Below are 26,694 nucleotides of genomic sequence, written 5' to 3' on the forward strand. Positions count from 1 at the left end.
CTCCCCTCCCCCGGCGAGCGGTGCTGACATCAAGGCGGCCGTTATGGACACAGCTATTTATACCTTCTCTCTCTCGCTCTCTCTTTTTTTCCCCCCGCGTGGCTGATATCGGAAGAGTGATGTGAACACAATACGATTCCAGGAATCCCTCACTTCCTGGAACAGATTAAAAGGGGCAAACAAAAGATTACTTAGTAGGTCGGGTTTTTTTCTCAGAGCTTCATTACTTCTGGAGTCAGTGAAAAAGCAGGTTGCTGCTCTGCCGGCTCTCTTCCCCCAAGCACTGGGGAGATATTATTTATTGCTACCTATTTATTATTGTTTCAGAGTGCTCTGAACATTTTTTCTAAAATACTGCTCTGAAGGAAGATTACTTCCTCTTTAAATATACATAATTTTCCTTTTCGCTGGTTATTTTAAAAACTTTTTTGTTGTTCTTTTCTGAAAAGCAGAAGAATACCTTATTTTCTAAAGCACTGAGCGCATACACGTTTTCCTGGCCAAAGTTGCTAAACGATCCGCAAAGACTTTCTCGGACAGCCTGATTCGCCTTCTGCTCAGCTTTTTCTGTGTCTGAAACACAACCTACTGCGGAAGGGGTTTGCTGGGACTCTCCAGCCTTCTCTTACCGTGAACCCCTAACTAGAGGCTGGAACTAGCTTGCTCCTTCTGGGAAGCAAAGAAAAAGGAGACAAGAAGAAAAAGGGAAGAGGAGAAAGCATTTTCCATCTTCTTGAGGACTTAATGCTTTTCCCTTGGTCCAGGAGTGACATGATCCTCTGTGTTCAGGGGTAAGATACTTTGCAGCCTTCTTTTAAAAGCTGTGGTTTGATAATTCCAATTAGTAAGATTCCCTGCGACAGTTTTTCAGCTCGTGTGAGTTGCCGTGTGTGATTGTAATGGAACGGGAATGACTTACGCTGGCTGAGTGCTAAGTTGCGCGTGTGTGTCCTACGTGTCTGCTTTTTAGATTCCACGGCCAAAATCACAGGATCCTAAAGTATTCCTGATTTCCCTGTTCTCTATTGCGGAAAAACTACATGGTATTCAAGCCTTTGGGGGAGTAAAAATTAGTGGAAACTTGGAGTGTGTTATTCAGTGGTGTGTGTGCGGCACCAGCGGGGACACAACCTGAGACCGTACGTGTTCTCTAATGTCCCAGTGGAAACAAACTGCTTACAGGGGAAAAACTCCCTAGGAGTTCAGATGTTTTTGTCTATTTCTAAGTAAATATTTATGCTAAACACATGATTTCCTCTTTCTATTGCTTTTATGGGTAAGACGAAATGTATGTACATATATACAGACTTACCCATACACAGCATTCTGTAGAATGAAGGCCATAGGGGGCACGTACATAGTTACACCACCTTTATTCAGTAAAACAGGTAACAGCCAAGTCCCTTTTCCGGTACCAGCGTCTGGTACCGGTGTGTTGGCATTTCAGTGCCTGTATGATCAGCTCAGGACATCAACATGCATGAATACCTGGTCTGCAGGAATCATCCAGCTTTTTTACACGTGCTGCATATTTGGAAAGTGTCAGCATTTGTTTCAGCTGTAGCTGTCATGTCAGTATTACCCATCCCTCCTGCCCTCAGCGGGTTTTCCTCAGAGGCAATGCATTTACCTTGTCTGCTTTAAAAGACTAAACCACGGCGATTTTTCTGTCATTTCCCCCCCCAATCTGTTCCACAGACAAGCAGAGCTCATGCTTACCAATACTTTCCTACTACTCAAGTGGGTTTGTTTTCGCTCTTATTTTCAGTCTACTGCTGACTGTTCCTACAGCCACGGCAAAGGGAATTCATTTTTCAACTTAGGTTCTGTGAAACCCTTATCTGAAGCATTTCTCCAGGGTTAACACACCAGAGCTACTGTTTCCCTTCACCCACTGAAAACTGGTTATGTAGCCAGATGTGTAGATGGTTGTCTCTTAACATCTTTTTTTATGACCATTTATTGCTCAGTTTTCATCCTCCTCTAGGATTTCATATATCCTGGACTCCAGGTTCCATACTCTCTCTCCTATTCAGACCAAGCTCCTACGGGAGTCTCGGGACGTGGCTGATGAGAGCAGCTCGACACACTTTTTCTTGTGCTATTTGTACTGTGTTACAAAGTTTAGCTTATCAGCAAAGTAACTGCAAAGCTAACACTAAATGGTATCAGACGTATCTGATTCTCTTGAACTTTCTTGGCCTTTTGAAATGCTAATTGCCAAAGCACAGGGAAGTTCACTTGCCGTTTCCCTCAAGACTCCACACAGGCTATCAGCTAGATATGCCAAATTTTATATATTTGTTTTCTTCCTCATCGCAGCTGTTGTATTAACAGTTTACTCTGTTCAGTCCTGATCCTCCACATGTCTCTCCTCTACTTTCTTTCTTACAAACACTAATTATTTTTGAATGTTTACTTTGCCCCATTAAAGGGATGATTTTTTTATGTCAGCATACCTTTTTCAACATTTCCTTACCCCAGCAAACTCTTCTTATCCCTCTTGCAAATGTACTTGCATTAACAGTTGTACTCTGCCATTACCCACTGATCCCTCTGCTCTCCCTTTCCTGTGCTTGGAGCTGCTCTGTTCAGTCACAGCAGTAGCTGTTTTTTCTTCAGCCTATGTAGAAAGTTGTTCAGGACAGCAGCACCTCCTGGTCTATGAGAATTTCTAATCCCCCTCCTCTGTTCCACTGTGCTCCTTTGAGACTACAGCTGCACTAGGCCTTTTTGTAGGGGGAGCAAGGGGCATACGGCAGGTACAGAGAAGGAAAATAGGAAGAGTATAAGCATGGCCCTTCTCTGGCTGCGGTGGAACAATCTCCGCAGTGACTGCATGGGGTTTGGGCTCCTTTAGCTTCAGGTGGCAGAAAGTGTAAGGCAGCAGAGAGCAAGCACAGTGGGAAACCTCTTCTCAAGCACATGGGCTCTGCTGCAGAGACAACCACAGTGGCTCTATAAAAGAAACCTACTGACAAATTCACACAGTTGATGCGTCTTTTGGAGGACCGAACTGTGAACTGGTGCTGTCCTTGAAATGAACCACTTTCTGTAATGAAATGGGAGTATATTTCCCTGCGTAGCTTTGCTATCTCTCCCGTCCTTCCCAGTCTCTCAGCCAATTCCTAATTTCCTCTCCAAAGTAGGTATATAAAAAGAAAAAAAATGTAGTTCCATGCTAGGAACAAGAAAAGTTTTCTTCGTGTTCAAAACCTTTCCCAAAGGGTAGGCCAGGAAAATTTTCCAGGAGAAAGTAAGTTCAGAGAGATTTGGAACTTGGACTGCAGCATTCAAGTTCAGGGAAGTGAGTGGGCAGTAAGTGCTGCAGAACTGATTTTACTTAACTGTGGTCACAGTCATTTTCAGCTCAGTGAACAGTTGGTCTAAGAATGCACCTGGGAGAGAATGTTCTGTCAACACTCCTGTATAACACCCTCTTTGCACAGCACAAATTATTGAATTAGGTTCAGTATACGGAAGGATCTGATTTATAGTCCTCCTTGCTCAAGCAGGGGGGGAGATGGAGAATCAGGAATCTCCTTTCCCCAAGAAGGCAGGTAGCTAGACATTTGTGAAGACCATCACATTTAGAGTGAGACATCTAAATGTCTCTGAAAATGCAGCCCTCAGCACCTACAAATGGAGCTCAGGTGGGACTTAAAAGAGAACTCAGAGGTTTACCAACAGCAATCTCCAGGTATAAGAGTATATTCAGATCCGCTGTTCTGTGAAAGCCACTGAAAACGCAGTCCCTGTGATCAAGGGTGCCTGGTGAAGATAAGGGCCAGCAATCACATTTAGTCAGTTTGGCTTCCTACCCATTAATAGAACTTAAGAAACGAGGATCAAATGCTATGAATGCCAAGTAGGTATCCTGCTTCTGAAATGTGATTTGACATACAGAAAAAGGAAGAACGTTCTTTTCTAATTACCAACAGAATGGTGGGGTTTTGCTATGTATTGCATGGGCAAAGAAGCGCCTCTCCGTAGATTCAATTCTACCAGTGGTTTTACAAAAACCTTACTCCAAACCTATGCGGTTTTATTAGAAATGCAGAATCACGGAACTGATCATGGCTCTCGCTCACAAATCATTGTGAGGCTGTTTTCAGGTTATCTCTAATCTACTTTTCCCCAAATCCCTTCTTCCTGCTCCCCATCCCACACCTGGGACTCAGCAGTCTGAGAAGGTGGAGTGCAGCTATGATCAGGTGAAGATCAGTTTACATCACATTTATGTATGTACCTGAAGTGTCACTGTTCGCGTAAAGCACAGAGAAGGAGAAAGATCGTAAGGGAAGTGCTTATGACTTTAGAGTCTCCTTCCGCTTCTCTTTTCAGTGATGTGGGAGGAGGTGGCTGCTGCCCTTGTAATCACCATTGGCTCCAATGGTTCTGTGACAGTCTCACGTTGAGGACTGTGTTGTATTTCTCGGGAAACGGAGCCATCTTTTATGTTGAGTGTCTAAAAGAATGTCTCAAGCAAGCGAGTGCATGTGGGGGATATAACACAGGACACACAGCAGTACAGGGCATGCAAGGACAAAGAGCCTAGAAGAAAAGACGTAAACTTAATGCTTTTGCTCAGGAGCTTGCCCGGGAATGAAGACTTCCCTGGCCTCCAATATCCACCCTCCCATTGGAGCTCTGCCTTCCTTTAGGAATCTCCAAGGAGCACCCACGGCACATGAGAGCTCCAGGCTTTGTGAAACTGCTCTTAGATGCTGAATGGCTACACTAACGTTCTCCTTAGGCCACAGAGGGATTAATGTTCATAGCAGCCCAGTCACGGCAGAACCTCCTACCGCTGTAATCCTGCAGGGATTAGAGTCGCACTGAGATCTCCGTGGTGCCGTTGAATGCTAGGGTTTGTGTAGTGCACAGGCTTGGCTAAAATAAGAATTCCCATTATTCTACTACAAGATCAGCTCACCCTGAGTTCTAACAGACACATTTAGGATCAGGTCAACCTTGAGCAGAAAACGGGTAGGACAAAAGCCAAGTTATTTCCCATCCTGCTTCTAATTATATTACAGTAAATGACTAACAAACCCACTGGCAGAAAAAGAAATGCTCCAATGTTGTAATGATGTAAATGAAGCTGTAATGCTGCTATGAACCTTATTGCCTCTGAAACTACATATTAAAAGGCAACATCGGAAAATACCAGGTTTCAAATCAACCTAAATTGCAAGATAGACCACCTTTTACAAGGCAAAAGAGGCCAACTCCCTTTCCCTGTTTCTAAGGGTTCACCTTTAGCTGTGTAATTTTTCCCACCTTGCCTCTCTGTTTGAAACAATCATATTGAGGATCTGTTTATAAAACATAACATGTTGTAGTACAATGTGGCATGCACTGAATAGACACTGCAACCTATTTCAAGGCAATGAAAAATAGCAGAGTATGCCCTTCATTTCAGACCTCATCCTTTGCTGGCGGAGGAAAAGATCAGGAGACTGTCACTCAGGGGCATTGCGGTGGATTTGTCAGAACCGATCATGCAGCCTCTCCCAGTTACAGCCTTCCAGGAGGAGTCCGTGCCTGCCTTTGCAGCACCAGTTCCAGACAGCAACCCACCTCAGACACGAGACCCTGAAGAAGACCTTCTCTGCATTGCAAAAACCTTCTCCTATCTGCGAGAATCTGGTAAGGCTCGACTCACAAAGTCAAGGGGTCAGAAGGCTACAGGGAGCAGGGAGCCAACTCTGCAATCTGAGCCCCAGGAGGAATCTCCTGATCCCACTTCAGATAGGAACCTGGTTCTGTCACAGCCATGGCTGACTCTTGTGGATGCAGCAATTGTATTTTCAGTCTCTACAAACTTGTATCATAAAGTAATTTATTACTAGCATAAGCAAAAGCTTTGTCTTTTATAACTGAATTAGGAGAAAGAACTGCAAAAAGGCCCCTCTTTCTCTGTAAACTGCAGTAGCTGCAGAAGTAGTCATCCCCATCCCAAGAACCAGCACAGCAATGACAAGCATAGGTAGGAAACCCTGGTTACTTCCCAAGCCCTGATCTCAGTAGGTTTCGAGGCTTCTCTAAATACACTGCCAGTCCTTTAATATGTTCTTTCCCTAACAAGTTCTTTCTGGGTTGCTTTTCCAGGTTGGTACTGGGGATCTATCACTGCCAGCGAGGCCAAGCAGCATCTCCAAAAGATGCCTGAGGGCACCTTCCTGGTACGGGACAGCACCCACCCCAGCTACCTGTTCACACTCTCTGTCAAGACAAATCGAGGTCCCACCAACGTGCGCATTGAATACACTGACAGCAAGTTCCGGCTAGACTCAAACTACTTGTCCAAACCTCGCATCCTGGCCTTCCCAGATGTGGTCAGTCTTATCCAGCATTATGTCATGTCCTGCACAATGGAAAGCAAGAATGAGGCTCCTTACCCGCCTCCGTCTCCTCTACCTCCCATGCAAAAAGAGATGGCAGCAGCTGCAGTACACTTGAAACTCATCCGGCCGCTCAGCCGCAAAGACAACATCCCCAGTCTACAGCACCTGTGCCGGCTACAGATTAACAAGTCTACAGCCGACGTGGACCAGCTCCCTCTACCTAGGCGGATGGGGGAGTATTTGAAGCAATACCCTTTCCAACTCTGAAGCATGGCCATTATATCTCAGGGATGACAGACAGGGACAGAAATAAGAGAACTTTGTGTCTTTGTCCGGCTGAGGCACGGCATCAGGTGGGCACAGTAAAGACCTGATTATCAGCAGAGACTGCATCCATCTTTCCTCTCCCCTTCTCTCTAAATCCATTCCAGCACCAGGGAGGAGTTGGTTGTTTCAGTGAACAACGGGACACAATCTGAGCTCTGAACCTCAGGCCGCGCCGATAGTGGCTGTGAGAAAGTGCTGTAGGCATGTGCACACTACTTGAATTTCAGAGTTGCTGTGACACCGGAAATGTTAACGTTGTTATTTTCGCTATTTATTTCCATGGCAGTTTCTCTCCTCATGGTATTTTAAAAGCACCTTTTACTTTATTGTTTTTTGTTTCTTTTTCTTTTGTGGAATTAGAGATAGAATAAAGGCTCCCAGCCAACTGGCAGCCAAAAATCTGTGGGAATTTGGATTTGGATTCATATCCAAACAGTACCTGTTTGAGCCTGTTCCCTGTAACAGGTCGCAGGACTCCTCATCCAAGCTCCCCCAGACTTCTGGGGTATGCGGGACTCAGATGATTGTAATCTAGACCCACCTCTACAGAGGTAAAGAATATTTTTTTCCTTCCTTAGCTACAGGGGGCTGGGTATTGTAACCTCAAAGCACATTGGCAGCAGCTTGTGCATCTCCCAGAGATGCATGCTGCATCACAGGTTGATGACAGGAGACTTCTTCGAGGAAGGCCTTCTTCCTTGAGAGCTCTAAGCAGAGATTCCGGATATTGAGCTTGGGCCAGGGAGCACTCATCCCATTTTTTTTCATCTTCTCCATCTCCAAAGGAAGTTTGTGACAAAACATTTAGAAACAAGTAATCTGAAACCCAATTTTCTTGTTTGCAGGCAGAGGGATTTGGTTTCAGAGCGCTCTGCATTTGGCTTGTGTTTTGAAAGTGTTGTTCCCTGACATTGCCCTTGCCTTGTGAGACATGGGGCAAGAAGGGGGTCTCCTTGACCAGGGATTCAGAGACAGCTCTGCTGAGCTGCACCAGTGGCGCACACAGTTTCAGGATATTTATTTATTTATTTCTGAGTGGTAACAAGTTAGAAGCACCTCAGTAGAAAGAGCTGTCCTTCCTCTCTGCTAACACAATGCCAAACTGCCAGTTGCTCTGCTTCTGCCAGCATTATTCACAAGCCACGAGGCTTCAACCAGAGCTAGGCTCTAGCACACACTGGAAACCACAGTTCAACTTTTCTGTTTGCCAAGGTCCAGACCTCTCCTCTCCCTTTCTCCGACGTGCACGTTTGTTATCCTTAATCAGATTTTTTGCTCTGGGTTTATTTCTTGCACCCCATCCCTTTCGCACCCCTGCAAATGAAACACAAAGGCTCTCCCTTCCTCTTTTGCGGATAGGAGGGATAAACAGCAGATAGGATCTGCCCAAAAGCAAGCATAGACAAGGAAGTTGCCCCTTCCTCTTCATTGCCATGATCCCATCACCCTCCCAGCCTGTAGGAGCCAGTCCATGCCACTGAGTGAGAGTAGAGAAGGGAACAGACAGGTCTAGAGAAATTATCTTTTGACTTCTTTTGCCCCTAAGATCCCATGACTTGATCAAGTAGGAACCTATGTTAAGGATTCCTTGTTCATCCCCCTTGGGACTGTCTCTCTAAGGCTCTGTAAATTAGAAGAGACAAATCCCAGCTATACCTGAGGGTTGAGAGAGGAGGTGGAAAAGGATGGGATGGTGACCCAGAAGACAAGCTTAAAAAAATGGGTGGACTTTCTTCCACCCTGACTTAAAGCTGCCCAGAGGGACAAGATGGCCTGATGTGCTTAGTCAGTGTCCTTTTTATTTTTTTTTCTCCACATTTATACAAGTTTGTGCTCTTGCAAGCTTTGTTTTTGATACTTTGATGATTGACAGCATGCACGTGTGATGTCAGGTTTGCTTTTTATTATGTCCTTCCCCCTTGCCCCGTATGGCAGCAACCATGGGAAGGTACTGAATGAGAATGAAAACTTAGAAGGCAAAACAAAAAAGAAAACTTTTTTTTTTTTTAAAAATAATATAAACCATAAACCACTGAAAAGGCTTCCTTTTATCCAAACACCTCTGTCTGCCTGAGGACACTGGGAACAAGGAAACCACAGCTCGTCAAGGAGCAGCAGTGATCTCAGGAAGCCCACATGGCTCAGCCACAGGCTTGGTATCCACAGCGTGTGAAAAATCAGTTTGAGAAATGTACGGCGGGAAAGGGCAAGCTGTTCAGCTCTCTGAAACTTGCCTCCTACTAATCTTTACTCTGTTGGGGGTAATAAGGAAACCAAGCTTGCAGGTTTGACCTCATTGCCCCAAGACAGCCTAGCTAAAATGGCAGAAGCATGTAACGAGAATGAATGCCTGGTGAATCCCCCAGCAGGACGATGCAGTGGCTAAGCTGAAGGCTGTAAGCTCATATGGGCAGGGACCATCTCTGTTATACGTTTGTTCCGCATCTAGCACAATAGGGTTCTCTAGGTGCTACTGCAATACAAAGAATAAACAATACAGTTACTCCAAAAAATCAGTTTCTTCTATCTTGAGACAGTTTGTTAAAAATCGTTTGACTTGGATTTTAAATAAACATTTTAAATATATTTTAAAGCCACTCGATGTAGAAGTCTTTGATAAAATCCAGATGGATTAATTCATTTGCTACGCACAGAAATCCTCCCCAAGATGATCAGACAAACTCTTGACCATTTCTATTTCAAACAAGACACAAAAAACTTTAAAACAAAAAAGAAAAGCCCTTTAGATACTGGGACAGTTAACACCAAAATCATCATCAGTGTGGATCTGGTTTCTACTGCGCACCCAGATGAGGAGCAGCAGACCCCAAGTCCCCAGTTACCAAGGGCTGAAGGAACGCTCTTTAATGATGTAGAAAAACACAGGAATGATTTTTGTATTGCTTCTGTGTGCCATAGAAAACCATTACAATCTAGGGGAAAGGAGATGGAACGTAACTGGAAGTTTGGCAACTTGTTTACAGCAGGCTTCAAGTTGGCCCCAAAGAAAAATTCTGCTCATGGTAGTGTTGAAAGACAAGTTCATGAAAGGCAGACCATGCTTCGGATGGGAGAGTCACAGCATCAGCTTTTTCCCCATGGTCTGCTGCCACTGGGCCTCAGTCTCCCCGTATTTGCAGTCCGGCCCAGCACCCTTTCCCCTTCTCATCACCTCACGCGCCAGACAGAGCAGGCAGGGAAACCACCAGGGAGCTGGATCTGCCCTATGGTGTCAGCGGGAGAGAGAGGCCACCTCATCTGTCCTGCCTCTGGGAAATGCAGGGAATACACTGAGGCAACCCCACTACTGGCAGACGACTCCACTGTGGTCCCTTCGCACTCACTTCCCAGGGGAGATGCTCATGCCACAGTCCCCCCATCCTGCCTGAAGCAAGGCATGGCGTGCTCTCAACCACTGGAAACAATAAAATATGCTCAGAAAAAAACAGAAGTTCAACTAGTTCCTCTCCAGCATTCTCCCTTTCTAAATCCACTGGCTTCAAAGTTCAAAATCCTGCTTTAAAGCATTCCTAAAGCACGCGCTGTCCTTTCTATGCCAGTCATAGGGCTGGCACTCACTAGCAAACATTGTTTCCACAACCTCATCAACGTGAGTCCGTGGGTAGATTTCCGTTGCACACCAACCAGGAAACGTTGGCAACGGAATAATCTCCTCAAGTTTAAGTTGTTAAAAACAATCACATCCCTCTTGGTTTTATGGGAAATGTGGAAAGTGAGCTGGACGGGGTAGAAACAAAACACAATCAAAGTAAGTGGAAAAATGAAAACAAAAGGAAGGAAAAGCTGCATCCATCTTTAAAAGGGAACTTTGAAAACACTGGAAAATATTGAAAAGAAGGATGCAGCATTTCTGACACATTATTAAGCAATTTCTTAATTTCTTAGCTGAGCTAAACTCTTCCCCTAGCTACATATATAAAACCCTGCGTCCCCCTTTCCGCAGATTGAAGGCAGAAACGATTGGCATGAGTCAAGCCAATACATAACTGCAGTCACACATGGGTTTACTGCATCAGCTGTTATCTTAACGACTCCCACTGCCGCATCTTCAGCACATTTTGTTAAAGCAAACAGGTTCATGTTCTGAGAACTCCTGCGCCAAACCTCCGCGCAGACTGAACTGATTTTTACAATGGAGTTCCACATCGCTGGAAACAGGAGCACTGATGGAAATGCAGACTGACCTTTATAATAACTGAAGTACAGCTGCAACACCTCTCCCGGCGACACCTGTATAGTTTGCTGAGCCAACGCAGGACAATTTGGTTGGACTCTCTCTTGCTTTGCAGTTTCTGACTACAGATAAGACACCTGGATGGGGAGCCCTCACCGAGAGTCTGAAAAGCAGATTGATAGGATAGGGAATAGAAATCCCAGTCCATGACGGAAACCACGCTACCATGGCTCACTGCCACGGCAGAAATACCCTGCAGTTTGTCAGGCACATATGGTATCATTTTCTGACTTAAATAATCAGCCTTCTGAAACAGCAACACATGCAAGGGAAAAATAACCCGTTTACGTGCACATGTTCCTGTCCTCTCAAACTTAACTGAAATCTGATTCCTTTCCCCAGATACTCTCAAGTGCACAACTTTCCTTAGGCCAAGCCAGATGAACCAGCAAGAAATTAAGTGAATCAGCAGAGTGAATTTAATTCTGTTACGACAGACATGGTGAGGTGTTTCAAGCAATCAACCTATTACATGGCATTTCTAGTCCAAATTCCATTGTCAGTCTTAACTGCTATCTATGAAATCAAGAAAATTAAAATCAAAAGTAACTGGGCACCATATGTACGGCTCTTCTGCTCTCCTGAATCACGTTCTCATGCTCAAATCCGTCAGAAGCCAAATATCACGGTCCTTTCCTGTGTCTCCCTTATGATTGCTGAAACACTTGCAACCCTCACAGAAATGCACTATCCTCTTCCCCACCCCTGAACTCATCAGCAGTCCAAAGGTCTGGAGGTGGGGGTAAAGCAATATCCAGTAAAGATGTGCCAGAGCAACTTTGGATGCCAAGTAACATCTTCCAACTCAGCTCCTGGCAGCATTGTCACAACATCTACGTCTCATTTTCAGTGAACCCCACCTATCATTCACAGGAGAAAATGAAAGAAAAAAACACCAGACCAGGCAGCTCCTTATGAAACAAACCAGCCAAAGGTAAAAATGGGGTATTATTTACAGAGATCTGCCCTGTCCTTGGGCAGAAATGTTCACCCTTTTGCCTTTTTCTGTTCACAGCAACCTAGCACTGAATTTTTAAGAGGGAGTACAAGGGAACCCAGTCCTGCCAGTATTGCCTAACGGCACGATAGCAAGGAGAGGGCTATGCAGTTGCTAAGTGCGTTGATAACACGTTCAGACTCAGATTAATTTCTTTTGAGACATGCCTATTTTCTGCCCACACCCAGTCCTGCCTATTTACTGTTTTTTATAATCACGGGTGCCAGAATGTCAGGGAATAGGAATGCATGGAGGCATGGTTTTATCTGGAGGCTAATGCTGCCTCATGTGAACTCTATTTTGATCTTCCACTTACAATTCCTGAGAAACACGACGATTGTGTGGCTTCTGCTGCACAAACAAGTAAGGCAAGTGGCCCTCGGGAGCAGGCACAGTGCTGCAACATCAATCAGACATCCATCATGACCTCTGCTATACATCAAAAAACAAGTTTAAAGAAGAATGACAAAGTGGGCCTGGGAATAAAACTAGATCAGAGTCTTTCAGTATTCACATCACGTAGACTGATGAGTGTACACAAACATACTCTTCCAAATTTTAGCAAGAACTAGTGTTTTTTTACGAGAAAAAAGATTATATTGTTCAGAGGAAAATGCTACTGGTAGACAAAATGTAGACCAGACAGAAGAAAAATAATTTTAACGGCTTCACTTTTAGCCCGGGCATTAAACTTCAAAAGGAAACTATCAAAAGTAAGTAAAATACAATTTGGGTTTTACATAATAACATAACAATTAATCTTAACATAATAATTTAGAGGGCTTTTTGGCTTGGGAAAGGGGAGGGAATACAACAAAGCTTCAGAACTTTAGCTAATATTCACTGAAGATGAGACTCGATGAAAACGGAAATTTTACTGCAAATCATTGGTGGCTTAGTCCTTGCAATTTCCTTTTGATCAGCTGTGGTAGTGGTCACAGCTGGAGACAGGTTGTTGGCTAGATGGCCCACAGGTCAGCTCCACATAGAGCTGGTCTTGCATTCTTGCAAAATAGTCATTTGAATAACTGAAATATAGAAAAGACCGGACCCCAGAGAAAGCAGCCTGCCCAGCAGAGGAAAGTATTCAGTCAGAACTGCTCCCAGGCTGACATACCAAGTTAGATTTGCAGAAAAGGGTTTCCTTTTGCGAATAGGAACTACTCTCACCTGTTTGCTCCTCCTCCTCAGACCTTACTGGCAAGGGTTTTCTCCTGAATGCCATTACTTCCTAAATGCCGTGTAACTGCACTTTGCAGCAGCTCAGGTTTGAGTTGCAAAAATGAATACAATGTCAGTTTTTGTAAAAATAACTATTTTAAGAGAGCACTCTTATCTAGGCAGGAAAAGCATTCACTCTAATGTACCCTCATGCGACTACGGTGACAATAAAAACTTGAAATAATACTGGCTACTGCAGCATTAGATTGTCCAAACATACAATCAGAGACTGGGTATTTCTCAAAAACCTATGATATAAATATGCCAGATGGAAAGACAAAGGAAGAGCTGGTCAACCAAAAATCAGTGGCAGAGCTCAGCCAGGACTCCAGTTTCTTGGACTCCAGCCTGGCAGTCTGCGTAACTCCATCATGTGATCGCCTTGATCTGGAAGATACGCTGCAACTTTTCCAACTGCAGCTGTTGGATGAGCGCTGCTCTTACTGAAACAGCCCTGCCTGTGAAACCTGTAAATCAAAACGGGCCAAATCCAAGTTCGTTTCCCATTGAGTGTGATGGGAAGTCACTTACTTCAGGGCTGAATTTGGTCCACTTGATATTCCAGGTTTTACAGACAAGGGTTTCATCCCTGGTGTAATTCTGACATGAATTTGGCTTTAGAGGAAACCGTAACGCTGAAGTGCAGCTTCCTTAATACAAGAAAAACCTTCCTTCACACACTGCCCCACCAGCATGCACAAACCCTAACCTGGCCATTGCTTTATTAAAAGCAAAAGGAAAGCTCATTGTGCATTGTACAGTGAAGTTCTGGCTTTGCTTGAATTCTCCTACAAGTATGTCAGTCAGAACATCTGCGATGCCACTCTGGGATGTAAACATTAGTCCATGGAAAACTGAGAAGACAAACCTGGATTGATCTCAGCAAACTCATTTCACGTTGGCTAAGACAGAGCTTTCAGTGATGACAACTCCCGAAATCAACAGGTCTGGGTTATATTTGTGACAAAGAGACAGCAAGACCCAGTGCGAAGCTCCTGGGGCACCCATCCCATCCAACTGTCCCTTGCTGCTTGTTCTTTACAGGCTCACTCAATGCAAACCGGCAGAGATTTAATAGCTGATCAGAGAGACTGTATACTCTCTAATGTCAGGACTGTCTCTTCCCCAGAACAGCAATATGGTTTCAAATCTAGTTTACAGAAGGCAGAGCTGTGTTTATACTTGTCAGAAGTTACCCAACTTGGCAACAGTTCTTCCCATCATGCAAGTGTCATCGCAGTCGTTGCCAAACACTGCAGAGGCAGAGTTCAAAACCCTACCTCCAAGCCTGTAAATATGTTGAAGAAACATGTTGCACAGTGCACATGCAATGTGTTTGCACATGTCTGAAAGCGTTAAGTAGTAGTAAAAGGTGTTGTTATGGTTAAAACGTGAACCTGAAAAAGCCTAAAACGTTACCTAATATTATTTCCAGGGAACCTTTTGGAAAATCTCTGTAATTGAAAATACTTCCTTCTTTTCTAAGCCTTGGGTTTTGGAATAGTCCTTACATTCTTCTAAGACTCTTTACAATTCACCCCTTTAATTCCCTTCCCTCCAGTCCCGTGCTATGAAAGCCATCTTGGCTGAGAGGCGCTGGGCAACGTTTCGGAGAAAACACATACGAAGTGGCACTCCAAGACTGCTGGAATGAGGCGGATCACCTTGGGGCTTGAATGGTCCCCACATGGGGCCAACATCGGGACTCCCTATTACTCTTTTTTTTTTTTCCAAGAATATAGGTGATTGAAGGCTTCCCTGTGCATGCAAAACCTTTTCTTGCTGGTCAAATCCTTAGGAGTGAGGAGCAGGGTTAGTGTGACCTGTCAGGCTGCTGACTCGGGGGGATTCACAAACAGCGGTTCCAAGGCAGAGTGTGCGCATGTCGTAATAACCTCAGTGCCTCAGGATACTGCAAACTAGCTGGGAGAAAGAGTTTGGTCATTAAGGCAGTGGGGAAGCACTTTGCTGCAGAAGTCGTTGATACTGCTACCAAGTGAATAGCTGCATTTCCCACTTCCAAAGTAGAGCACTCAGATGACACAAACTGGACTGGCAGCTTCCTACAGCTGCTTGTTACTCGATTTGCTTCATCTCTCTTCGTCCACACCATTTTCTGTCTGACATACTCGTGAACCCCGGGGCTGCATAAAACCTTCTAGCTTGGCTCTGGGTTAAGGGCAGAATTTCATCGTGCCTTGCCAATCTGCGTTCCAGGCAGGGAGGAGGCCAGATCTGCACACTCCCCAGTATGCGGGTCCCTCTTCTTCGGATGTGCTGCGTGAAGAAGGTACCTGAAGGCTATTATTTTTTTATGTCCCTTAGCTCTCTACTGCCTGGCTGTATAACACAGCCTGTCTTACCTGAAAAGATGAGCCTTTATAACACAAAACAGTACAAATCAGGCACACAGCAGAAAACAAAATAACTCTCGTTAGTGTCGAGTCACAGTGCGACACGGACTCGTGTAGCAAGTGAAAATGTCACATGCTGGCTTCTGTTGTTTCCAAACATATAAGCCTATTAGCAGATTTTGACAGAAAATATGCATGGATCATCGTTTTGGTATTACTTCTTCACAAAAATCATGGTTTCGAAGGGAGGGTCCATCACAACTACTGAAAGGGGAAATACTCCACTCAGTTTTGGATGGGAAGAGAGGTGAGTTCAGAAAGAGACGGTCCACTCAGTAACACTCAATAACAGATAACCAGTCCTATTTAACTAATAAACAATAAAAATAAATATATTATCTTGCTTATACTTTTTACCCCGTTGGCAGGAAGCAACAAGCAGAAGATTTTGTATGTTAATTTTGCAGTTTGTCTTTTCCTTTTAGCCTATTATCACTCTAATAATAACCACCTTTGTCTCAGCTCTCTTAGAGGAATTAGCTGATGGAAGAGCAATACTCCTGTCAAAGAGCTTCTTAAACCAAGGACAATCTTTTTCCTGTGAGCCAAAACAAACACTCTCTTCTTACGCTTGGGTTAAGGGAAATAAGTAACTGTCAAAGATGCTGTTTCTTAATTATCTCTTCCCATTCCCCCAGCAGCAGCAGCAGCCAGCATCCCTCTTCAGCCTATTACTTAGGTAGAATTAAGACCCCAAAGGCTTACAGCAAATGCTTTATACCCTATAGTGATCCCTATACCTACCATCATTAATTCTTACTGGAGCAAAAAGGAAAGCTCTCAAAATTCTCTCTGCAGTTATTGACAAAACAAATGATTTAATGAAAAGGGAACATATTACAGACACCGGTGGATTTTAGGTAGCCAGCTATCTCATGTAATGACCCAACAAACACCAGATGACATAGCTAGCTGAGGTCAACACTCCTCATAGGGTTTACCTTGACCAGCTACAGAGATATAAATATCCCCTATGCCTTTCTGTTCCAGTATGTTTGCTTTCTAAGACAGGCACTTCAAAAGACGGTATCTCAGGAAACCAAAGTATAAAGGAATATTTTTTCTTTTACCCTTGCCCTCCAGCCTTCCTATGGCTGATAGAATCAGTACAGCAGCGCTGTTTTGGAGGCAATTGATGATTAAAGCCTACAAAAGGAAGCACTTCAAATTATGTCAGGGAACATTGATTTTTCATATATCTTTTGCCTTGTAGAGATGGCTTTTTGATGCAAAGGGTGATGAAGTTGAATGAGATTTATATGTTATGGTATCAACCAAAGGAAAAGGGGAAAAACCAGGCCCTTTACCATCTCTGCCATTAAGGCATTCATGCCCGTTGGAACCATTGCCAAAGAAAGAGCCCAGCTCATTACTGTGGAAGACACTTCAAAATCATACATGTTTCTTTGTGAGTGTGTCCTTGTGTGAAGAATGCTAGTGATCAAATATTGTTCACATAGGCTCTCTTCAGCTTCATCTTCCAGCCCCAATTTCTAAACTTCGGGATCAGTACGTATGCCAAGATGATTCTGTAAATAAATCAACAAAAACCATGTTCTGAAGTCTTTGTTCCTCTGAGGCAGAGAGATGTTGGGGCTTTGTGTGTCCCCTCCATGGCCTCCGGTAGGGAGGCAGGAACTACAAGGCTGAAGACACAAGGACTGCACGTACACCTCCTACGTGGTACTTGACCCAAGTGCCTGGATGAGCGGAGTTTTCATGTTGTTCCTACTTTCCGTTCCCTGTACTGGTGATCTTCTTCCACATCATCAGAAAGTATCTGGGCGATACAAAGTTATTGGTGGCGACCAGCCTGACCTTGGGACACACAAAGGCAGGTACAAAATTCAGCAGCTGAGGACAAAGTGGGACTATTAAAGGTACTTCAAACCCTATGCAGTTACCAAGTAACAATTTAACGCCTGTTTTAAAATGACAGCTCTCCCTGCAGAAAGTAGGTCATTTCTTCAACGTCAAATTCAAAACAGACAGACCATGGCTGTGTTCACTTAAACCAGTTATTCTAGCTATCAGGCAGTTCCTATTGCTATCTTAAGCTAAAAGTAATCCTTTGCACCTTATTCAAAACCCTTTGAACAATCCAAGAACATCTCCAGGGATGACACAGGATTACATCAATGTTTCACGTTTTGTCAGTGGATTTACACGCGGTGGCCCAGAGACAAGGGCTGCCCATGGGTGGCCTGGGGAGGTCCCCCGGGTGCAGGGCACAGGGGACCGAACTGAGCTCAAGTCCCCCAGACTTCCTTCTCTGACCTAAAACCTCAGCTCGATTCCTCACGCAGAGCCCTGGGGCCACGCGCCCAGCTGGGAGCCGCCACAACGGGAATGCCCTTTACGAACAATGGGCAAAAAGCCCATCACCAAAATTAACGCGGCTCTACCCAAGCCTGAAGAGTCTCCCGCAGTGCAATTTAAAAACGACCTCAAAAACAGTTCTGGAGAAATTATTATGGCCAGCGCACAAAGGGGTTGGTTCTCTGCCTCCGCTGAGGTCAAACCGATACAAGTAACCTTCCCAAAGAGAAAGTCAGGCCCAAAGCTATTCTGTACAAAGGGGACTTTTTCCTGCCCTCTGCAACGCTGCGTCAAATCTTAGCGAGAACTATTTGTAAGCGGCCCAACCTCCCTTCTCCCCAGCACTGCCAGAGAAGAGGCAAGTCCATCAGACTGGTAGGACAATAAAGGAAAGCACAAGCGACTTAACCAAATCTTTTCTCTTATCCCTAGGGCAATCAACCACCTATCCCCATGCAGAGAAAAATCCCACATTTCTAAGCCTGGCTTTACAAGCTCAGGAACTAAAGCTGTCTCTTGGGCTCCTAACCATATAAGGTCTTCCCTTGGTCCTTTCCCTCTCAAATGGAAAACACTACGACTTGACCTCTCGTCCGACAGCTTGCACCCTGTGTTTTTACTGCTCTTGCACAAACACAAGCACTCTGCTTGCCAGAGTGCTAAAGACAGCCCACCCCTTCCCCATCGTGGTGGTGGGTAGCTCGCTGCTGACTGTGATGAATCACAGCTGCTCTTTGGAAATTCACTCTGATTTATCAGGAGCAGCATAACATCAGAGTACCTGAACAGGTCTGACTCTTCACGTCAGCTAATAAGCGTTTCATGGAAAGTTGGATTCTGCTACTAATTACATCTAGCTACACCCTTCTTACGACAAACACCTATTCCACCCTGTGTTTGCTCGACAGAAGATGACTCAGATGATTTGCTTGGAAAGAAACCAACTACAAAAGAGCATTTCCCTCCTGCTGTCTTCATACACCACATCTGATGAGTTTCATTTCCCTGTGCTGTTAAATGTCAGGTACTTTTCTTATGTGTACACTTATTTTTTTGCATCTCCAAAGCAGACCAAAGGAGCTTGGAAAGATAATTTTTTGATTGTACTCAACCTCCCCTGCTTGGAAAAGTACTTTTTGCCTCTTCCATATGGTGCATAATATTTTGTAATGTATACACAATACTTCGGACTTGATTTTCCTCCCATATTGTGGTAAACGTGGTGCAGCTCCCAGTTAAGTCACCCAAGCTATGGAAGCGTGTGTGAAAGGGGTGTCACATTCCATACGTGTAGCAGTAACTGTGAACAGCCTAAGAAAAGGCTTTGATGTGGGAATGGAGGAGCCAGTGGGGAAAACTCATGTTACTGGGCTGCTCATGCATCCTAGCATGGGAAACGAAAGCAGAGCCGTTTCTGACTTTTCACTAGCCAAGAAGCAGATGCTGGTTGAGCAGCATCCATCCATAGATCAAGCGTAACGTCAATAGCAGTATGCCTCTTTCTTCTACTTAAACTTTGAAGAACCACCTGTGCAGGCAAGAAAACAATTTAGATCTTCATGCCAACAGGGCCTGCAGTCCAAGATGATGCTCGCCCTACATTACAGGAGCGGGAATAAATCCTGAGTGGGTTACTTTTCAGGGAAATAGCTTGTCATGCTCAGAGCCTGGCAGAACCTGCAGGAGGATGGCATAACCCTGCACCGTCAGAGTACCCTCAGTTCCCCACGGTTCTGGTCTCAGATTCAGACACAGGGTAATTAAATCATTTCAGCAAGTTAGTAAGTTACACAAAAACAACCTCTTGGAAGCCACTGCAAGTACAGAGAGCAGCAAGCCCTCTATAAATCCATGCACTGGCTTAGTGCTCTCTGACTTCTTGATAAAGACAAGCTCCTGAACTCAAGGCAGTTGAAGCCGTAGGCTCCAAAGGTTTGCTGGTTTTCTGCTGTGCAACACACAGCAATCATGACTGCTCTCATGCAAAGCAGGTGCATGCATTTTCCTGTACAGCAGTTTCAGTCTGACAGCACCACGGAGCACCTTCCCCTGCGTGCTCACGTCTCAGGCTGGACTCAGAGGATGCTGCTCTCTGCACTCGAAGGCAAGCAAGCAGGGGTGGAAAGCAACTTCCAGAACTTTCCTTTCCACTGCTGTCTTATTTCCAGATTGTAGCATAGGCAGATTTTTCATTTAATGTTAATTCCCTTAGGCCACTGCTATAAGGACTGAGGTGGTATTTTTCCCTTCTTCCCTGAATGCCCTCAAACATGAGGCAAAAGGCATGTGGTCCAGATAAAAGAAGATAGAAGCTTGAAGTGACTCTGTAAATATCAGAACATTTGTGGGATAACAATGATGCAAAAAGATGAGAACAGGCCCTATCACCAGATCAGCCCAGAAGTACAAGCCAAGGAAAAGACCAAATCACAGCTGGGAAATTTGCAATTCTTATTTGTTTCTTTAAAAGTAGAGAGGCAAGCACAGTGCAAGTAAAATAGTGAAAGGTGAAGAAAAACATCATACAAAGGGGAATATGGTCTAGAATTAAAAATCTGTAGTGTAAATAAGGAGTGGACAAGTTATCTGCTGAGCTTTTGGGTCGCCAGAAATGAGAAGGATGCTGCCGGTACCTGCAGGGTGCCCTGCGGCACACAGAAAGACCACAGAAGGATGGCCCAGTGCCTTTACCGTGCGCGATGCTGCAGGAAGCATTAAGACCCTACTGATGAAAGATGTGATTGAAGCTGTGTGCAGCACTGTCACTCCCTCCATTTCTCTGTCAGGCTGCATAAAGGAAACTAAATGAGCTCTTAAAACCATCCAGTCTCAGTCAGCCCTCCCCCAGACTGTCGGGTTTCTGTGGAAAGCCCATTGCTCCCTGGGGTCATTTTCGTTGCACTTCAGCTCTTCCAGGAACTCAGACATGCTGACAGCAGTCCCTCCTCTGCCAGACACCCAATCAGAGCACCGAGGGAGGTTTTTCTAAGGAAGCTAATTGAACATGTTTTATTAAAAAGAGAAAAGAAAAAAAAAACCCCAAAACCCAAAAACAACCAACACCCACTGCTTTGCTCTACAGGCAAATTCTATGAAACACAGAAAACCCAGAAGGCAAGATGCTATGCGCAGGATCAGCTGGAAGTATTGTTTAGGGAACCACACAAAGCTGACTATGAACTTTCCCTGGTGTCTGGAAGGGACATAAGACCCACACCTGGCCTGCACCTTACACCTTGCCCAAGGGGTGACTCGGGTTGGGGATCAATGCCTGGAAAAGCAGTAAGATGGCAGTTTTACGCACACTTTTCAGTGTGAGCTGTGGGGCGAAAAATGACTCAGAATTCACCATGTGACAGGAATTGCTATTCACTATGCAAACCCATTAGCAGTGATTAGCACACCAAAGTGGTGGAAGTAAGGCCAAGGACACTGAGCACACACTCTTCATTTGTAGAGCTCCAGCTGCCCTCTCTGTACTGTAATAACTCCTAAAGCAACCTATCTTCCTGCTGCACCGAGGTTCTGAAGTCAATCCCAGCATTGCAAGGACATAGAGCACTGTGAGGTTGGGAGCGTCATACTTTGATTTCCGAAAAAGTGCAAGGGGATAGACCACTGGGATATACAAGATGACCCCATTCAATCCCACCTATACTCTTTACAATCCCGCTCAGAAGTGGAAGGCTATCTCAGAAGGGACCAGAGCACACATAGAGCTGAATGGGAAGGCACTCATCAGGCACCGGCCATGGTTTTACGAGCTTGGGGACACAGGGCACCGCAGACAGCTGTGCTGCTCTTGGGACCCGAGCTGGTATCACCATGGCCGCGCACTGAATGGACACAGCAGCTCAGATTAGCTCTGGTTTGAGCATCTCTGCAACATGACTTGTTGCAGTATGAGAACATTTCTCCAGACTTTAAAAAGAGATTAGGTCGCTCACTGCTGTAGGTCACAGGTATGGACGTAAAGATGGAGCAGATAGGAAACAAGCTTTGAAACCTCATACACACCACAGCTCTCACTGCAATGGCATGATAAATAGAAATACAGTGACATACTACAGTTATTTACAGCAATTGGCTTTCTACAGATTTTTCATGTGAGGTTTTCTAAAGGCTTTATGAAAATGTGCCAAATTCAGCACAAGTGTAATTTTATCATGGCTAGAACTTATCCTTAATCCACATATTGATGCATAAGTCACTAAAGGATATATAGGAATTACTCCATACCTCTCTATCCCACAAAAGAAAGACAGCAATTCATTACTAGGCAGCACCTCCAAACTACAGTTTGGAACTGGAAGTCAGGAAGAGTTAACAAGGAATTTAGGGAGGTGAAACACATTATCCATAAAGGTAGACTGGACAGGATGCAAACATTATTGCTCGCTTTTTTACATTATATTGTCTTGGGCTCTTTGACTGTAAGTGCACATCTCTCCCATCTGAACAGAGGACCTCCAATCCTCAGCAAGGTGAAGGGCTCAGGCCCAGCTGAAAGGCAGATAATAATCAAGCTGATGGATGAATGGGGTTGAGACATCCACCTTCTTCAATGTCTCCCTGATACCTTCCATTTAGGGGAGTAAATTCACACAAAGGCTTGTGTAGCTGCCAGATTCATGAATTCTATTTAAATTCCTCCAGCAGTTGCAGCTAGAAAACAGCGTTATCAAATTCCTAATATTTCTGAGCAGGAAACACCACAAATGGCCCACTGCAGATGTGGCTGCTCTCCCCAGGAAGACCTAGGAGCAGAGGATGAGAGCTCAGTGCAGATGTTCTCACTGAGCAGATTATCCAGCTGCAAAGGCACCAGACCGCACTGCACTGTGTGCGTTTCCTGCTCTGGTCTGCAGGCAGCGTAGCTATGTGGCTGGAGCACCAGTAGGTCCTCCTGCCGAAGTGAGTCGTTGCTGGTAGGGTGCAAATCATGTAAACACACCCCATGTGCATCCAGGCAGTTTTAGAGGCTCAGCGTTTCCAGCTGTGGGGTTAGTGAGGGCTGTGCCAGCTCGGATTCAGCCTCTGCATTGTGATTTACTGTTATCACAGATGGTTTGCACAGCCTCCGAGCTGCTTAAACATCCCCTTTGGACTGAGAAGCACCAATAAAGACAACTGCTAATGCATTACTCCAGGATATTGCATGGTTCCTAAACCTTTCACCTGCCTCTGTTTCCTCCAACCTTCTCCCAGATAGTCTCACGCAACAGAAGAATAAACTAACAAGTGAGAAGGCAAACAAATAGGGAGAGATATGCAATATCAGGAAGGAATTAATACACTGGCACTAGATCACGTTGCAACCATATGGTGCTGGGAATACCTCTGGAAGCTTCCCATCCACTGCTGAGCAAGAAATCTGCACAGGCTTTCCCCAAACCCCACCCGAGAGTCAGTTTGCAGGGAAAAGCCTCTTCCAATGACAGTCCTAATTTCCGATTGGACAGGTGTCTCCCACGGCTAACGGAACAGGGGCTCTCACGCCTTCTGCACCCTTCTTAGGTCACCACAAAGAGACAGGGACAGGTTTTAAACATTACGCTGCAACTATTCCCACTTCTTTCCAGCTGCTCCAAACTCCCCGCTGTGCCAGCCCCTGCTGTCAGCCTGCAGGTTCCATGGAATCCAGCAAGCAGGATTCGTCACTGCAACTCTTGGCATGACAACGTGGCACAGAGAACACCCAAGAGGAGGAAGGGCAAAAGCTGCTTTACTCTCGGAGCGAAAATAGCAAGTGGCACAATACAGTTAGCCGGAGTGCCACGGATAGCCAGTCCCAGCTGCAGAGGACGCAGCCATGCTCAAATTCTCAATCCCAGGCATTGCCCATCACTTGCAGGAAACTTGCTCAGGCAGAAAATAGGTATGCGTTTAATGTCTAGAAGAGAGGGGGTTTCTCTGACAGGACAAAGGAAGTATTATAGTAATATATCTGTATATTTAGGGAGGGGTTAGGATCTGTTTGCTTTAGGATACCAGTTTCCCATAGGAAAAGCAAGCTGATCATCCTCCTTACCCTTCAGATTAGGTAACAAATTCATAAAAAGTTAACTCATCGATAGCTACTTTGAGGAATCATTGCACAGCTTGTTTGAAAGCTAACGTTGAGACTTGTTTCACCTTTTGGAGATGCACATAATAAACAAGTTATGTGCAAACTTCAAACCATACCTTTCCTCGAGGGAAAGTAAATAGAAAATGCAACAATGGATGGATCAAATATGACTCAAGACTTCACAAAAATGGTAATTGCTCTACTGCTGATCTGTGATGGCAGCAACAAGTTTCTGTCATCAAAAAACTCCCTCTATCTTGGCAGTAACATCTGAAATGCAGGTTCTATCCACGTAAGCAGTAGCTGCTGACATTGCATATAACCAAACAAATAATGAAATGTGGAACCTACACCTATTTATGCCAGTTGCAGCAATGGAAAGAGAGAAGCAATAAAGATTTTCTTTTTTTTTTTTTTAACTTGGTATAGAATTTCTTGGCTTCCCTCAGCTCCATCCTGTCTCTTTGCTGCAGCAAAGCAACAAGTCACAAAACCAAGGAGTCCTGTGTATATTAAACATGTGCCTGCATCCAAAAGGAGAACATTTGGTGAAGGAGGGAAAAATGGAGACATGAAAGAAAAAGCTACTTACGCTGCTCTAGCTACGTTCAGGCACAGTGAAGACACCCTTTTAAAAGGCCTGGGTATAACTCCGTTAAAGCAGAGCATCTACGAACAACCCCAGTATATTGCTCTCCCAGTCCCTCAAGGACTTAGCATAGAAAGGTAACTAAAAAGAAACTGAACTTGTTAGGAGAAAAAGGAAGATTCCAGATGAAGAGTCTACAATCTTTGAAAGACAGCTGCTAAGTGTGTGCACTCTCATTCATCAGAGCCTGCATTAACTACACACCAGCAAAAACTCAGGAGACCACGAAGAAGCTGTGACAAGGAATCCCCCTCTACTAAGCGTTCACCCTCGTGGTATAAAAGCACACCAGGGAGGAAGCAGCACGTGCGGGGAGATGTGTAGAGGGAGGGTGGACTCTGGAGGGCCTGAACTCAGGATTTCAGATGCTTCCAGGTGAGCAAGAAGCGTGCAGGACCCCCTCCATGCCAGGGGCAGGAAGGATACTCTCAGCGCAGCCGGCAGAGCTGCTCCTGCCTGTGGCACCGGCAGATTCCCAGGTTCTGTTTGGCACATCCCCACCACACCCTCCTTTCACGTACCCCCAATGGCGGCGGTCTCTGCCCATATCTTCGCAGAGCACATGAAGTTATTAGGGGGAGATTATCCTAGCACAGCACTGCAACCCTTTTGTTATCTTTCTAGGAAAGAGCAAAGCCTTTTGATCTCCTACCAAAAACTAAAAAGCAAATTAAATGTTAATAAAACCTTAATAAAGAGCTACTCTTCTGCATTTTAATTAGTTGTTCATAGAAACCAAATACATCTAATAGCCTAAGAAAATGAAAGGCAACAAGGAAGTTGCTATGGCTTTGAGGAACAGCTACTCCAGCAGCATAATCCTGTGAATCCATTAAGGTCTTTTACACGAAGAGCAAGAACAGCTGCCTCCCCCCCACCCCAACATGAGCGTATGCTTCTTCCCAAACCAAGGGCATATGCAAGCTGAAAAGATTTTGCTAGCTCTCGTTTTATGAAAATTTCTCCACAGTGGAAAAATACACAGGAAAAAACAAAAAATGGGGAAGAGGAAAGGCTCAAAAGCAGTATCAGAAAGTCTGATCAAACACTAGAAGCAGAATCACAATAAACACATGGGAAGAAAGATGTTTGGGGGCTGACCGATACCTTAGAAAGTCATTAAATGTAAAAGCAAAGAAACAATCTGCTATGACATCTAGGAGAAAGCTGACAGCACTAAATGAACCACCCCAGAAGACAATGCGCTTGCTGGCTGGAGCACAATGTGCCAGAGCTGTGGTTATCAGCTCAAGTCAAAAAAAAGCAGAAAACTCTGGGTCAGAGATGGAACAGAGCTCACAGGACTTTTCAAAGAGTAAGACTGGACTCAAAATAGTGTGCAGAATGAGGATATCCCAATAAAATCCATGATGTCAAGGCCTAATGGACCCATCTGGTCTGGCCTAAGAGAATGCCAGAAAACGTGACTCCTTGCCTCCTCTCTGAACAACCTGCAGTGGGTTAGACCACCTCTGCCAGGAAAACAACCCCTCCGTGTGTGCACTACACAAAACCAGAAAAAGCAGGCACGATCTGCAGCCTGCAGCATTGCTACAGCGACTTACAAAAGTACCTTGGAAGCCAATACCCAACTTCAACATTTCCTCTCCTCAAATCTCCGCTAATTTGAAGCTGAACCAGAGCAACTCAGTAACCACATGTAGAAGATGTATTTGAGTCAGGAGCTGTGAGAAATTCACTCCTCCCAGGCCGCCAGCAGCATGTGAAATACTTTTATCTTGTAAATGGGCAGTAAGGATAACATTAGTCAGAGTGACGCTGACGGTTTTCCTCAGAAGCTCTGCAGGGCTTGGGAGAAAAGTTCCCATCGCCTCCGGCTTTGGGAGGAGGGGGCATGCGGCAGGTCTGAGCCCCGAACAGGCAAACGACTGGTGGGAGCCATGGCACTGGGAAGCAGAAGGTGCGGGACAGCAGCACAAGCCAGGCTCAACCTCGATTTGCTGCTTCTTGTTTCATTTATTCAAGGTCATGTGGTTGTGGGAGGCTTCGAGCTCTTGAAATCTCTGCCTGAGCTTCTGGCACCCTCTCTGACTCCTACCAAGGAGACGATGACTGATGGCGGGAAATTTTG

The 26,694-nt window shown here is 45.0% G+C and overlaps 1 protein-coding gene across 1 annotated transcript; it reads left to right on the forward strand.

Moving 5' to 3' along the window:
• Window positions 1-115: 115 nt before the first annotated feature.
• Window positions 116-9,266, forward strand: CISH (cytokine inducible SH2 containing protein). The gene is made up of 3 exons (XM_009819015.2): window positions 116-791; window positions 5,426-5,652; window positions 6,115-9,266. Exons 1-3 carry the CDS (start codon window positions 745-747, stop codon window positions 6,615-6,617), a joined length of 777 nt encoding a protein of 258 aa, XP_009817317.1. The 5' UTR covers window positions 116-744; the 3' UTR covers window positions 6,618-9,266.
• Window positions 9,267-26,694: the final 17,428 nt, after the last annotated feature.

This window comes from Gavia stellata, chromosome 12 (assembly GCF_030936135.1).
Source record: "Gavia stellata isolate bGavSte3 chromosome 12, bGavSte3.hap2, whole genome shotgun sequence".
Lineage (NCBI taxonomy): Eukaryota > Metazoa > Chordata > Aves > Gaviiformes > Gaviidae > Gavia > Gavia stellata.

Excerpts from the sequence above, each read along its gene's own strand:
- CISH (XM_009819015.2), top strand. The coding sequence starts at position 745 with ATGCTTTTCCCTTGGTCCAGGAGTGACATGATCCTCTGTGTTCAGGG. Across the intron at positions 792-5,425 it reads ATGATCCTCTGTGTTCAGGG|ACCTCATCCTTTGCTGGCGG; the intron begins GTAAGATACTTT and ends CCTTCATTTCAG. Across the intron at positions 5,653-6,114 it reads CTCCTATCTGCGAGAATCTG|GTTGGTACTGGGGATCTATC; the intron begins GTAAGGCTCGAC and ends TTGCTTTTCCAG.